The 15,936-nt window shown below is 39.2% G+C and overlaps 1 protein-coding gene across 1 annotated transcript; it reads left to right on the top strand.

The window, feature by feature from the left end:
• Positions 1-7,443: 7,443 nt before the first annotated feature.
• LOC126620622 (C-terminal binding protein AN-like) lies at positions 7,444-15,734 on the top strand. The gene is made up of 9 exons (XM_050288838.1): positions 7,444-8,444; positions 9,431-9,651; positions 11,060-11,660; positions 12,583-12,751; positions 12,849-12,979; positions 13,681-14,472; positions 14,597-14,644; positions 14,777-14,890; positions 15,308-15,734. The coding sequence occupies exons 1-9, from the start codon at positions 7,764-7,766 to the stop codon at positions 15,377-15,379; spliced, it is 2,829 nt and encodes a 942-aa protein (XP_050144795.1). The 5' UTR covers positions 7,444-7,763; the 3' UTR covers positions 15,380-15,734.
• Positions 15,735-15,936: the final 202 nt, after the last annotated feature.

Genomic DNA, 15,936 nt, shown 5'->3' with positions numbered 1-15,936 from the left:
TTCTCAGTTTCTGGAAGCTTCGAGCTGCCCTTGCCCTGCTGCATTTTGGTGTTAAAATTCCACCAGAACTAGCAGTACAGAAGCAGCGAAACCAGCACGAGAACCAAAGCGTCGCCGATTATGATGGCGATTAGAGCCTTCGGACTCATTTTTGCGCTACCAACACGGTGAGAATTTCCTGATTTGTTTGGCGCTGATTTCGCAGGCAACGAACTCAGCGACGACGCTACGATATTGGGTTAGCAACAGGCATTACATGAGACGCAATGGCTCCGTCAGATCCAGGCCAGGTCGGGTTGTTTAATGTACCCTTACAGCTCTGCACCGGAGACACGCATAGAGCCAGGTTTTCAGCAAAATCAGTTACGAGGAATATTGAAAAGGACTTGGGTATTTCGTTGGTTATACGGTTCACGGACACATTGAGGTCCTACAGATTCGGCAGGTTCAGATCCGACATTGAACCGGAGAAACGGTTGGCCCTGAGCCAGAGAGTGAGAAGATAGGTCAAATGGTTGATCGTTGAGGGAATCTCGTCGGATAAGTTGTTGTAGGACAGATCGAGACAATAGAGATGGAAAAGAACAGGGTGGTAAGTTCTGGCCTCCCACTGCCAAAACCCACGAAGCCAAGAAGAACTTGGATGCCAGAAGCAGTTTCCAAAACTCCGTTTTCCACTGTTTGGCTGATGGTAGAGAGGCTAATCAAGTAGCATTTGGAAATGTGAAATATGGATAGGAAGGGACTGGTTTCTTAGGTTTTTGTGATTTTGCAGATTCACTGTGGAAGTGAAAAAATGAAGAGAATCGACACAACTTTTCGTATCATTTCCCACAGATGGTGCTAAATGTTGATGCACAAAACCGGAGGGGTCTTGGAACAACGTAAATCTGACCGTGAATCTACAAGAAAGTAAAGAACACAAGATGTATCGTGGTTCACCCCAATGTTTGGGCTACGTTCACACTGATGTTGATTGTATTTCTCTCTAACTGTATGTATGGATTACAAAGGTGAGGGGGAGTCCCCAAAGAAATAGAGAGTTTGAGAGCATGGACTGTGGTGAGGATGAGACCTCTCTTTAGGGGATCTGAGGCTTGAGGTTTGTGAGGGTGAGGAGTCCATTTTATAGACTAAAGGATCATCACTTATTACATATTTGCCCCTACATAATTACATTTGAGTCCTTCGAGTATTTATACGAGGTCTAAATACGGAGACCCTAAGTATGGTACAAACAAATACCATTTCTTTTTTATCGTCCGATAACATCCCACTGACCAGGTTCTTCGGTTGACCAGGTTGTATACAGAGCATAATATCAGAAAATTTATAAATCTTTCTGGGTTGGGAGAATCGTTAGAGGGTTGGAAAGTCGGCTATTTTGAAAGTGGAGTGCTATAAAACCACTCCATTGTCTTATTTTCCCACACACCTTTTAATCAAAATGTTAATCACATAATTATCCTTTTAGCAAAAGACTTTTAAATCCACATTTGTAAATTTGTTATAACTTTAATTAAATAAACTAAAAGAGAATAAAGAAAAACTAAAACTAACAAAAGTAAAAATAAATCAATCATCCTCCCAAATCATCCACGATGGACCAACGACTAATTGAATATCAAAGTGCGCAACGAACAAGACTACAAACTAATAGAAATATTATTAGACAAATGAGAATGCCGGAATGGCTACAGAACCCTAAAATGCTACATTGTGACTAACTTATTATCTCTGAATAACAAAATTCTCTATTTATAATAAACTAACCCTTGTCCCTAATAAGTAAGGAAACGAAAACCTAATTCTAATGGGCTAAGCCCAAATCTAAACACTAAATAAATAACGATTTTCCAACTCCCCGTCAAACTCATGGAGGTACATGTCATGAGTTTGCCAACAAGCAGATGCGGATGCAAGCTTTGTTAGGCGGACAAGACAAAACAAGCTCCGTTAGGTAGACACGACAAGGAAAGTTCCGTTAGGTTGACACGACAAGGCAAGCTCCATTAGGCAGACAAGACAAGGCAAGCGGACGAGCATCCAAGCAAGCAAACGAACAATCCATTCCAACAATCAACAAATTCTATAGGATCAGGCTAGAGACAGGATATGGGGATGAAACTGATCTTGTACTGCTGCAAGAATGGTCCAAGCAGGCCTAGATGCGGTGATGCAGCGGTGAGGTTATGGCAGATTCAACTTTTTTTTTCTTTTTCAAACAACAGAACCCTAACTAAAACAAAACTGATAATCTGATACTGAACAAACAAACAAATCGATATCAACCCCAAAACAGATTAATTCCTGAAAGATTTAACCTGCTCTGATACCAAGTTGAATATCAGAGTGCGGAACAAGCAAGACTACAAACTAATAGAAATATTATTAGACAAACGATAATGCCGAAACGACTACAGAACCCTAAGAGGCTACATTGTGACTAACTTATTATCTCTTAATAACACAGTTCTCTATTTATAATAAAATAACCCTATTCCCTAATAAGTAAGGAAACGAAAACCTAATTCTAATGGGCTAAGCCCAAATCTAAACACTAAATAAATAACTATTTTCCAACACGACTATCAAATCCCCAATCATCCATTATCGTCGCCAGCAACAAACACCACCCCACTCTCCCTTTCAATTATGGTACTACCACCTCCATCATCTCCTCCTTTTCCTCATAAATCAATAACGACGACAACCCAGATTTTAAAATCAAAGAATACCCAATTCCAGTTGGAATAAATCGATTTGGAGCAGATTTGCTTTTGTATTGGAAAACTCCCCCTATGCTTCTCTCTTTCCTTTCCCCTTGGTTTCTCTCTCTTTCCAAAGGAGATGCCGCCAAGCAGGTGTCAAAGGTTTTGGTTTTTGATGGGGGTGGGAGGAGTTTCTAGTGCGGCTAGGGTAGTGGCAATTAAGGAAGCATGAAGTTTTTTTTTTCTTAAAAAAAAATCGTATTAAATTATTGTTTAAAAAATTAGACATTAGAGGTTATTTTAGGAATAATGGTGGGTGAAGAAATAATATTTTAATTTTTTTTAATTTTTATGATGGGTGTAGAAATAGAATAATGGGGTGGGTATCATCACTCCTTAAAAATGGCAGATCAAAATGGGCGATTCGTCAAAAAGACGAAAACAGCCTTATGGAATCGCTCGAATATGTCATCCTCTTCGCTGATGAAGCAGAGGAGAACTAAATCCGTCGACATATTGGACCAAAAGGGCCAGGCAGTTCTGTTAACGATCAAAACAGGGAAATCAACCTTTGATGGGTGTGTGTTAACGCTCATCAATAGTAAAGTTAACTTAGAGAATATAATATGAATTAATTGTAGAATGAACTGATGTGTAACTATATATTCATCTATGTACCCACTTGTTGTCTACGGTTACATGGCTCCATCATATTGAGATTTGATTTGAGTATTGTTCATTTAAATGTGGAAAATAATTCCTATTTTTGAGGATTAATTGATGATTGAGTTGAAATTTTCGGACGAAAATATTGGTAAGTAATGATCCACATGCATTATTAACTTGATGACCGGTTTCACGCTTTTTTCTTATTTGTTTTAATTAGGAACAGTAACATTGGCATGAAAGCCAAAAAAATGCACCGAAGAAAAATGGTTGGTTGGGGTGGCTAGACGTTGGACCAAATAATCTCATTATTACTCAATGACTACTTATATTGGCAGGTAAAAAGATGAAAATAAGAAGAAAAATGTTAAAGAAGATCATTTTTTAGACTATATTTTGTGAATTACGTGATTTGACAATTGATGGTTGAACTTTGTTTTTTAAAGATTTTAAAAATGAATTCAATCATCAATTCTTATATCATACGGTCTGCAAAATATAGTTTAAAAATGATCTCTCTAGCATCACCTAAAGAAAAATCATAAGAAGGAAATAGATATTGGCTAAAGTATGGCAGTTTACATATTATAATTTACTTTTAAACATTAATTTGTGGATAGGATTGTCTTTATTTTTTTTGTCAAACAATAAATTTTGTTATATTAGATGTCAGATTATTCATTGACGAGATTTGAACGCCATCATGTAAGAGCTCAACACATTTCCATCACCATAGTAAAGGGTCACTTACGGGGTTGTTTAAACATGTACATTTGTTAGACTGTTATTTCTTTTTCTTCTCGTGTCCTTCCAACTATTCTTTACGCTTAACGATCACTACGGGGTGATCAGTCATTAGGGACGAATTTCAAGCATGTATTCCATACAACATGTACTGGGTTCAATTTATAACGCTGGTGAATCACATGATGGTGCCCAAGAGCATACTGAAATGACTCTGTGAATCTTTCCGATCTCCAAAAGGATGATTGCAGTGACGAAACCACCATCTAGTCCTCTTTTATTTATTTATAAAAAATTAAAAAATTAAAAATAAAAAAACTATTCTTTTAACTTTAAGATTAAATAAAAGAGAGGATGATCGGAAAAAACACAATAATTAAGTCTATACATAGTAAATGTGAGTGAAATCGCTTACCTTTCTCTATGCATGTTATTTATATTTTTTACAAAAGAGGACAGATGTGTCACTCAAGTTGTAGGATTGCAAATAATATTTCTTATGCTGTATTGACTCAAAATCAGAGTCCAGTGTGAGACTGTATGTCTTTATTTATTTTTATCAATGTGTGAGGTTGTATGTTGCTTGCATGTATAATGGAAGGATTTTGTAGTGACGGTGTTATTTCTAATAACCGCACTTGTCCGAAATATTTCTCAATTAATTATATACATATGATATGAGAACAATACTTGGCTGCTGCTGAAAATTCAGCAGCCATTCCTTCTTTCACCCAATAAGATTTGAACACGAGTTCAAATCTAATTGGATAAAAACAGGAATTGCTGTTGAATTTTCAGTAGTCAAGTATTGTTCATGATATGAGGAGAAATGATAATCAAACACACATTGAAAAAAAATATTAATTAAACACATGACCTCAAATGCATAAATCATGCGTGAATATTCTTATTCACCAGAATCACGAGTTCGAGTCACGAACTTAATGTTTGCATACATGTTGGTTAAGGCATGAATCAAAATGAGAGCGAAGTATTAGGTTCAATCTAATCTATTGCTTACATCAAGGAATTGCCTTAAGGAGAGGCCTGGCAGGTCATGTTTGTCGTGTTCATGTCTACCAGTTATTTTAACACATCGTGTTGTGTCAAATTCGTTATCATAACAGATTCTTTAATATGTGACTGATAACAACCTGATTCGTCAACGAGTTGTATCGTTTCGTATAGAGTTAATGGGTCATGCAAGACATTACCATGCCTAATATCTAGATCTGGCAAACGATATCTTATTGGATGACTTAATAACGACCTGATTCGTTAATGGATCGTGTCGTTTCATGTCAAGTTAACGGGTCAAGCAAGAAATTACCATACCTAATACATAGATCTGGTAAACGATATATTTTCAAGTTCTTAATAGGTAACTCAATAATTACCCGACTCATTAACATGTTAACCCGAAACCTTTTATTTTGATTTTGTTTGGTGTCAAATTAACAAGTAGTGCAAAAAATTGTCAAACCTATTTAAGAGGGCACAATAGGTAGCTAGATTCGGTAGTCGTAATCATATATAATTCGAAGGCCATTTGTGGTCACAAATTTAAAGGGAAAATTATTGCAAACATTAAGAGCCATGGATGCCACTTCACTCATTCTTTGTGTGCTATCATTTCGGTATTTTCATCTTTTCTGCGAGTTTTGATTAGGTGACATTGATAGTACGAATCTTTTGCTTTCTAATCCATCATGTAAGTTTGAAAATTTTAGACTAGGTTGAGCAGCCGCCCGCCTCCTTTGCATGGCTACGTACGTGGAACGAAAGATGAGGTCCACGATCGGATAACTTTGCAAGGCTCCAAATATTTTCACAAATATATGAGATGGGATTTAATTAAATTCCTCCACTTATCTACTTTTGATCCCTAAAAAGTTTGTAGCTAAGATTAAAAGTATTTACTGCTGCATTAGAAGTTTGGAGTTTGATTTAATTTCTTTTATTTTTTTTCCATTATCGCTTGGATAAAGAAAAAAACTAACTTTCATTGAGTGGTATTTGATTGAAAGCAAATCTCACGTTTGATTTTATTGTGAGTTCAACAGTCAGTTGATGTGAAATGAACCATTTTTGTGAATAACTTTGTTGTGAGCGAACTTTGTTGTCTTCCATGTAATTTTCTTTTATCTCAAGTGAAAAATTGAAAGCTAAAATACAAAATGGTACCATATAAGGAAATAAGAGAAATAAATAAGTAAACCATAAATGAAAAGTGATGGTGATACTTACCACCTTATTGATTACTGTTAAATGAGTTTAATTCGATCTATCTACTACACTAATTTTAAACTTTATAGTAATTTAACGATAATTAAAAGGGTGATGAGAAAAAATGTACTCGAAATAAATGGGCTCTTCCTTCTCGGAGTCTGCCCACCGTTTTTATTTGTCAGGCTATTCCTTGTTTAGTTCCGCTTTCATGGGCTCTTCCTTCAATTCTTTGATTCCTTATTTATTAAGGGTAGCGTTTTAAACACACCATTTCTCACCTCATACACATTTTTCTTGTTTCGTAGCCATTAAATTGAAGAATTAAAATAAAATCAACGATCAGGATTAACAGGATGTGTTCACAAAGTAAAAAAAAGGAATCGCTATCCATTTGTTAAATGCTGTGTGCAACATACACTTACCTTGATTTATGAATGGATGTGGAGTGGGCATATAGGTTGGCAAGGAAGAAAAACTCATTGGTAGCATGGTTAGGCCACATGTGGGCTTCGTTCTACATGAATTCATACAAACATAGTCCAATGGGCCAGGCTGAAGGGGTAAAAGGTACCTCAAGACTGTTTGGTAGGTTGGATCGGATCGGATCGGATCGGATTGGATATGTCCACTTAAATTAAACAGTGATTACCACCACTTTTAAGTATGGTTAAGTTCATCGTAAACGAGATAAGGAATTGTGGCTGGGTACCAAAGCCAAACCAAAGAGTATCCAACACCACCGTTATCACTTGGACTTAATGCGTAGTTTTGATTTGAGTTAGTTTGTAACCATCGATCGACACTGATTTCTCCCTCGAATAAGAAAACTATTTGTCACAATCGTCTGCCAATATAATTAAAACCGCAACATTAACTTGCGAATAAGAGAATTATTTTCTCATAACCATACCCAATTACCCATTTACGCATGGTGGTTCAGTTCAGGAAAAAAAACATAAACGACAAAGGTTGTTCATTTGTCTTCTAGCGCAAAACGACGCGTGTCGATCACAGTTGACTCCGTCTGCATGCACCCATCTTTAAACTGACGACACAAAATATCTCCAACCAGGCACCTCACACCAACAAAAGTCCAAATCCTACCTTCATTTTTCCCACTCACCCAAAAATCCCAAAAAAAAAACACTGTCTCTCTCTCCTGGCTCTGTTTGTAAATTTCCTCCCTATTCAGAAAACCCTGTTTTCCGCAACGACCCTCTTCGTGTTCGCAGCCTCTACCCGAAACGTGGATCACCAGAGAGCTCAGGTCTTCCAATCTCTGAAAAAATAAATCACCGTAAAAAAATATTTAATTGAAAAAAAGGGGAGAAATCGCTTCTGTGTATTTTGATTTTTCGAAAACCCTAGTTTTCCGCTTCCAGTTCTTCAATTTCGATTGTGAATTTGGGTTTTATGGGGCAGCATGACAAAAATTCGATCCAAATTCTAAACGGGCCGTCGTTGGCCCACTCCGCCTGGTTCGAAATCCGGTTGTTTTACGTCCGGGTTGCGCCCTGCGTGATTGGGAGCGTTCCCGACCACCTCACGCTCCGCCACCTCCGACGCGAGATTGGGGTATCGCTTGAAATCAACGGGACCCGGGTTCCCGCGTCGGACTCGGCCTCGCTCACGCTCCGCCGCGATCGGGTCGATAAGGAGTCGTCGGAGGTGACGTACGTCAGCACTGATAGCGTGAGGGTCACCGGTGGGGTTGAATTTGAGGTGTACGAGAACAATGACATGGTTCTGTGTGGGTCTCTGGAGCGGATGGAGGGTGTTTGGCTCAATGGAAATGCGGGGGGATTGGAGAACGATTCGAGAACCGGGTGGAGTGTGGATTGCTACATGGCCGCCTCGATCAATTCGGGTTCTTCCGCCTTTTTCCGGCCAAAACTCGGCGTCTCTGCACCGTCAATAGAGGTATATATCGCCGGGTGTTGCTCCGGGGTGCCCGTGATATTGACGAAAACCATACAGGTTAGTCCGAGGCGGAAGGGCCCGAGGCATGCAACGCTCGATGCCATTCCGGAGGATGAGGAGGTTGGGAAGGAGCACACCAAGGGCTGTAATGGGACGATTCGCCGGAAAGTTCAGGTATTGAAATGTTGCCATTGATTTTGTTGTTGAAAGTTTTGTTCTTCATTTGGTTTGTATTGAATATGGTATCGATAATTGTTGGTAGCTAGCTTGTGAATTTGTGAGAATTTTGGTGGTGGCGGTGGTAGAGAATTTGGATTTCTTATGAATTTATTTAGGTGGGAATAATTTATGTCAATGGATGCACAGTAGTCTGTGGCCTTCTAGCATAAATGGCTATTGTAGAAACATCAGTACGAGTCATTTAAACTACGCTTTTGATTGAAATACAGTATCTTGAGGCTCTTCAGAATGCTCCACGAGCCACTGTTCATTTGAACATATATATGTTAATTGAGGGAATGTTGCTGTTAAGTGGGATGATAGTATAATCCACTCTTCCGACAGGGGACTGAAACTTGGTAGGTAGTTGCCGTGATCATGTTTTTAATTTATTGCACCCAGGTTTTGATCCAGTATTCGTCAAACCTGTGGGTTCATATCTCATACAAAATTTATAGCACTTAGAAAATAATCCATTTTGTGGTTTTCTAATGAACGGAGAAGGGGTTGCTTTAAGTTTTTTCCCCCTGGATTTGGTTGTTGAGGGCTATGTTAGTATGGAAATGTTTATTTTTCCCTTTAGTTTTTTCACTCTTCCGAAGGGGTTGCTTTAAGTTGAGCAAACTAAATGAAGGGCTCTGTAATGTCAGTGACATACTAGCGAACAATTTAGGTTCCTTTGCTTTTACTTTTTGGTGCACATATAGACGCGAAACATATAGCTCACTGGGGCTTGAGGTATATATATGTTTTTTTTTCGTTGGTTTTTTTTTTCTTTTGAAATTTTGATTACTAAGCTTTTATTTGATACTTAAGTCTTCCCGTTTGTAATATCATTTTGGGTTGGATTACCCCCATTACTTCTGTACTGGAGGAAAGAAGCATATTTATCATCTGTAGTTTAAACTGACTTGGAGTCCTTGATTGGCGGCTGTATGCAGATCACAGACTATGAAATTGATGAGTATGAGGCAGAAGGGAAAATCGGACATCATTTCTACTCTGATGAAATGTACACCGGTGAAGACGGCCAACTTACATGGTTTAATGCTGGTGTTAGAGTTGGTGTTGGAATTGGCCTTGGGATGTGCCTTGGGATAGGGATTGGTGTTGGATTGCTCATGCGTTCCTATCAAGCGACTACCAGTAATTTCAGGAGGAGGTTTTTCTGAAGTGGATAATTGGAAACTTTTATGGGGAAGTCAAGGGAAAAGGAATAACGAAATAATAAAAAATTGTGAGGAAGTGAAAACGGCATAAATCGGTAACATAAATCTGTTGAGCATGAGTTTTTGAAGTTGGGTTGGAAGTTTTGTACAGTTTTTCTGTTTAATAGTTTTATGTTCAGATAAAAGCGCTTACAAAGGATGCCAAACTTGTTCATTTCACTCCAAAGGTTGGTTGGACACCATTGAAATGTTGTTTCAATGAAACATAGACACAGGTGCCAATGTGGATAACCCGGCTCAGCCTTCCGAGGCAGGAAAATATAATAAGCTTTGAAGATCTGATGGAGCTGTAGGTAATAGCAAGTACTTGTTCAGCGGCCAGCACAAGCTTGTATGAGGTTCGACTTTGCCTTCGTGGAAAATGTATGTATTTGGCTATGTTTTTTTCATATCTTGTAGAAAATTTTGCAGTCCTTGGAGTCTGTTGGGAAAGTTCATATCGTGGATGTTTGTTTTTGTAGATAGTGTACCGTTGCATTACTTGCATCGACATTTGATGTTTTTTTCTTCTCTCAGAGTCTCACACTCAGATTAATAAAATTCGATGCGAGCGAGCAGTGTGCGTGCAGTTGATGAATAATTGTATTGTTTCTTCTTGCCATGTAGGTAGCGGATGCGCATATGTTGTTATTAGATTTTGGTCGTACATGAGTTATATGTTATTCGTGAGACTTCCTTTATACAACCGTTGTATGAAACGCCTCTTTCACAAGGCGTTGTGTACAACCGATGTACACAAGTGTTGTAGATAAAGATTTTGAGACATGTCAAATGCATTTCATTCGAACGGGAAATTGTGCTACAGTTAGTCGCCAAACATCCACACTCGATATTAGTTGTTTTTTTCATTTTAGAAAAATGTTATTAACAAGATTTTCGGCACGCAAAGAGAGTGCAGGATAATTATTGTAGAGCGTTAATAACAACTTTCTTTCGTAAAATAGCTGATGATAAACAAAATAAATGTAGGAAAAAGTAAATCAAATTAGTCAAAGCCATAGGGGTATATTTTTATGGTGCCGCTGACCGTGGTACGTCAAAGATGCTAGATCCTCTTCCTAATTAAAGGGAACCAAAAAAATACAAAACAAAAACTGGGGACATGAAGGTAATTATGTAAAATGAGAGGGGCAATGTGGTGAGTTGACAGAGCGGCAGAGCCGAAGAGGACTAGCTAGCTAGAGCCTAGAGGCGCGCACTGGATCTCATCAGCATGGACACTTGAAGCTCTCAACTCTCCGGCAAATCAATGGGAGCTCTCGCTCACCTTAACCCCCAGAAATGCCCAAAATTACAAGCGTAAAACCCTAACCCATCGCCGCCACAAACCATGAGCGCAAGCACCGGTCACAGATCCCCTGCAACAATGCCCCGCCGTAACAGCCCTGCGGCTTCACCCTCATCGCTCCCCTTGGTCGTCACTCTCAATTGCATCGATGACTTCGGCATGGAGCAGGACTCCTTGTCCGGCGTCGCCGCTGTCGAGCACGTGCCGCTTAGTCGCCTCGCCGAAGGCAAGATCGAGTCGGCCTCCGCCGTGCTCCTCCAGTCCCTCGCGTACCTCCCACGGGCCGCCCAGCGCCGCCTCCGCCCCTACCAGCTCATCCTCTGCCTGGGCTCCTCCGACCGCGCAGTCGATTCGGCCTTGGCCGCCGACCTCGGGATCCGGCTTGTCCACGTGGACGTATCCCGTGCCGAGGAGATTGCCGACACGGTTATGGCGCTCTTCCTCGGGTTGCTCCGCCGGACGCATATGCTCTCCCGCCACACGCTCTCTGCTTCGGGATGGCTCGGCTCGATCCAGCCGCTATGCCGTGGGATGAGACGGTGTCGAGGCTTGGTCTTGGGGATTATTGGCAGATCTGCGTCGGCTAGGTCTCTGGCTACAAGGAGCTTGGCCTTCAAAATGAACGTTCTCTATTTTGATGTTCAAGACGTAGAGGTACCGATTCGATCATATTTAGTTCTCCGAAACTCATATTCAGCTAAATTGTACTAAAAGATCTGATGTTTAGTAGCCCGAAATGTGCATCATTTTGAAGTTAGTGAATTCATTTTTAAGTTTTAACATTTGAGTAGCTGAAAGATTTGACCTTTAGATGTGCTTTTAATTGTTCATATTGATATTGTTGAGACAATGCACTTTTTTTATGTTTACCGTAGCTTGTTATGATGGAAATGTGGTAAAGTTTGTGTTTTCGGTCCTAATCTATGTTCGGAGCCTAAAATGTAGTATAGTTTATTATGAATCTGATAGCGGGAAAAAAGAGAGTAGATTCAATTCATTTTGATGTTTGAAGTTAAGTTGTGGTTCTTTAATATTTTCTTTTGGGATTGGATATGGGTAGGTTTTATTGAAGCAGAATGCATTACTTGTCGAGAAATTGTGGACTTTCAGTTTTTTACATATCTAATTATCTAGGGGTGTGATATCCACACACCCCATTTTACTTCTCACACACCCTTTTACTTTTCGGCCGTCGGATCGGATGAATGGAAGAAGATCAACGGACAAAAATTAACAAGGGTGTGTGAGAAGTAATTTGGGGTGTGTGGATAGCACACCCCATTATCTATTGGGGTGGCGGGTACACGTTGATGTTTTAGTTGCGAAGTACTGCTTACAAGTATCCTAATGCTTATTTGAATTCTGAAAACTATTGTTTTTAGTTTCTTCAAATACTTTGCACTTGAAACTTCTTTTGGAAATAAACTTGTTTTTGCCACTTCTATTGATGGAAATTGACTCAATATTGCCATTGCATACTTTCTAGTTTGGAACTGCCTTTTGCGTCTCATGTTTGATTCTTCTGGTTCTATTTATTGTGTGCTGTATGAACGTTTTGCATGGTACAATATCTCAGGTGAACGGAAAAGTGAGCATTTCTCCTGTAAGCTTTCCTTCTGCTGCGAGAAGAATGGATACACTTAATGATTTACTGGCTGCAAGTGACCTCATTTCATTGCACTGTGCTCTGACAAATGAAACAGTTCAGATTCTAAATGCTGAATGCTTACAGCATGTAAAGCCTGGTACATTAATCTTCATCTTGGTGCCTGTTTAAGGAAATTTTGGGATTCCTTGTATTTTATATTAGCATGGAATGATTTTATAAGTGTTGTTGTGCAGGAGCATTTCTGGTCAACACAGGGAGCTGTCAACTATTGGACGATTGTTCTGTGAAACAGCTTTTGATTGACGGAACCTTAGCTGGGTGTGCTTTAGATGGCGCTGAAGGGCCACAATGGATGGAAGCATGGGTATGCTAATTCTTTGTGGGCTATCGACTTGTTAACATAGGCTGTGTGACTGTGTCAATTTCTGGCAAATACTTGTGCTTGAGTGCTGCAGCATGCTTCGCAATATGCCCAGTTAGTCTAGTCCCCTTTTTGCTTCATTTCAGGACTTGTCTCCTGCTTTCTTGCTGTATTAATAGGTTTGGACTTGCTCATAAATAGCTTGGGAGCTTTAAACGATGTGTAGATCATTTTTTTCTTTCTTTTTTGGCAAACTGAATTCAGTAATATGCAAAGTATGTGTTTTCATTCTAGCCTTGTACTATACCCATCTTCTCATTGACTCCCCCCTTGCCTAATTCAATTTTTTTTTCTTCATTTCTTATCAGTCTTACATCCTTAATATCTGAATTATTGGATGTAGATTGTGCTCTTTGGAGTAAAAAAATGCATCTGCATTGTTAACATTAATTATCTTTGAACTATCACATGGCTCTATAACCTTTGGTATGAAACCCCATGGTGTTTATGGTGCTGTTTACATGTGGTAATATAACTTACAGGCATGAAAGGCAGAAGGGAATATAAATTTTACCTGCTTATGGATGATTGTATATTCTTAGTATTTTTCTTCTTTAGTTCTACCCATATATGAACGATGCACATCTGGAGCATTTAAATTTGATATACCAGGTTGATGCTAAGATATCATGGGTTTACTTCAGGTGAAGGAGATGCCCAACGTGTTGATACTTCCACACAGTGCAGATTATAGTGAAGAAGTATGGTTGGAGATAAGGGAGAAAGCTATCTCCATATTGCAGACATTCTTTTTTGACGGGATTGTTCCAAAAGATTCTGTATCTGAAGAGGAGAATGAAAGTGAGTTAGGTGATGAAAATGAAGAGTCGGATAAGCTGGACAGAGAAAATAACTTGCAGCTATCCGTTATTGAGCAACCAACTGAAGTCATTCATGCAAGCCCGGAACGCTCTCAGAATAAAGAAGCTATTCAATCCAAGGAGTCTCCTAGCCAGCACCAAAGTTCAGGTTTATCTCAAAGTGCCACTCGACCTGATGGAAGACGAGGCAGATCAGGTAAGAAAGCCAAAAAGAGGCACGCACACCAAAAATCCCGGCAAAAGTCAGATGATCCTTCACGAGAAAAAGAAAGTACCTCGCAGCGGGAAGAAGATACAGCTATGAGTGGAACTGATCAAGCGTTAAGTTCCAGTTCTCGGTTTGCCTCCCCAGAGGACTCAAGAAGTAGGAAAACTCAAATAGAATCAATGCAAGAATTGCCTTCCCACCATCTTCAAAAATCTATTAAGAGGCTCAGTGGAAAGCCTGGTGAGCTGTTGAAGGATGGGTATGTTGTCGCTTTGTATGCAAGAGATCGTCCCGCCCTCCATGTCTCAAGGCAAAGAGTTAAAGGTGGCGGTTGGCTCCTAGATACCATGTCAAATGTAACAAAAAGAGATCCTGCAGCTCAGTTTCTCATTGTTATCAGAAGCAAGGTTAGTATGCAAGAACTTATTTCTTCTCTTGGACCTAAATTGTAGTCTATTATTCAATCTATGCTGGCTGCTGTGTTAATTATAATCTGGTTAGCTGATATGAAATTATCGGTACCTTATACAGGACACAATTGGTTTGCGATCTTTTGCTGCTGGTGGAAAGTTATTGCAGGTAATATTACTTTATCAATTGTCACTCTTGGAAGTCTAAATTTGGACGAGATTAAAAATTGATCTCAAAAGCTGACTATCTGACTATTTAAGTGCTTGGGGATTAAAATCAAATTCTACCTTAACATTGCAGATAAATAGAAAAATGGAATTTGTATTTGCCAGTCACAGTTTCGATGTCTGGGAGAGTTGGATGTTGGAAGGTACTCTGGAGGAATGTAGGCTGGTTAACTGTAGAAATCCTTTGGTAAGTTCCTTTACTTTATGTAGTTGCATCTGCCTTCTTGTATTTTAAACTGAAAAATTTGACTCTAGTGGACCGTGCAATGGTAGTTCAATAACCATAGGTGATTTAAGTTGCCTTGAACGAACATACCCCCTAGCCCCGAGAAGAATTTAAGAGAAAAACTCTCCTGTGTAAATCCGTGGTCTGCCGAGTCTACTAATTTAAATGATTATGTGCTTGCTTTATAATTTTTAAGGGTTATACATCAACTGCTGAGCAGGAAACAATATTATCAAAAGTTGCCTCTCCTTTCCCAGATGTAATTCTCAGCCGAAATAGTCCTAGCAGTGCTAAATTGTGAATTTCATAAACTGTAAATATTGTTGCCAATTTAATCCTTCTCACCGTTCGAATGTTTGGTTGATACAAAAACTGTAGGCTGTTTTGGATGTAAGCATCGAGATTCTGGCCACCATAGGGGAAGACGGGGTTACACGTTGGCTTGATTAGACTGCGACGAGAAAGAATACTAAGAATCCTAACATTTTTATTCTTATTTTTTCCTCTTTCTGAGGTTTGTATCATTTTAAAACAGCTTGAGAGTTGTAAAGCGTTCTTTTTGTTATTATTTTTTGTTCTTCTACACTTCTCTTTTTCGGGTTTTCCGTCGCATAATGTTATCAGCTGGTAGAGGATTTGTGTTGTGGGTTATTCAGCCTCCAGATATTAGGTGCGTGTATTGTGTAATGTACAAGTGATATCCTTTGGTTTGTTCCAATGGATGGCGGTTGTATAACTCATCCATCGAGGAAGTTTCATTCGGAGTGTTATTTTACGATTGATGAAGCTTATTGTTTCTCTATCATTCGGAGTGTTATTTTTATTCTGTTTGAATATGTGCTCGAATTCATTCGGGACGCAAGCAAAACTCGTATTTTGATCATGGATTAGAAATTTAAAGAGAAATTTCTGTTGTCCTTTCAGTCGACGAAAACCAATCAAACTTTGAGTACAGAGGGAGGAACTCATTGCTCTAGCGAGCTTAGGTTCGCGGTTCTATGTTACCA

This window comes from Malus sylvestris, chromosome 1 (genome assembly GCF_916048215.2).
Source record: "Malus sylvestris chromosome 1, drMalSylv7.2, whole genome shotgun sequence".
NCBI lineage: Eukaryota > Viridiplantae > Streptophyta > Magnoliopsida > Rosales > Rosaceae > Malus > Malus sylvestris.
This window is presented reverse-complemented; position numbering and strand designations above follow the sequence as displayed.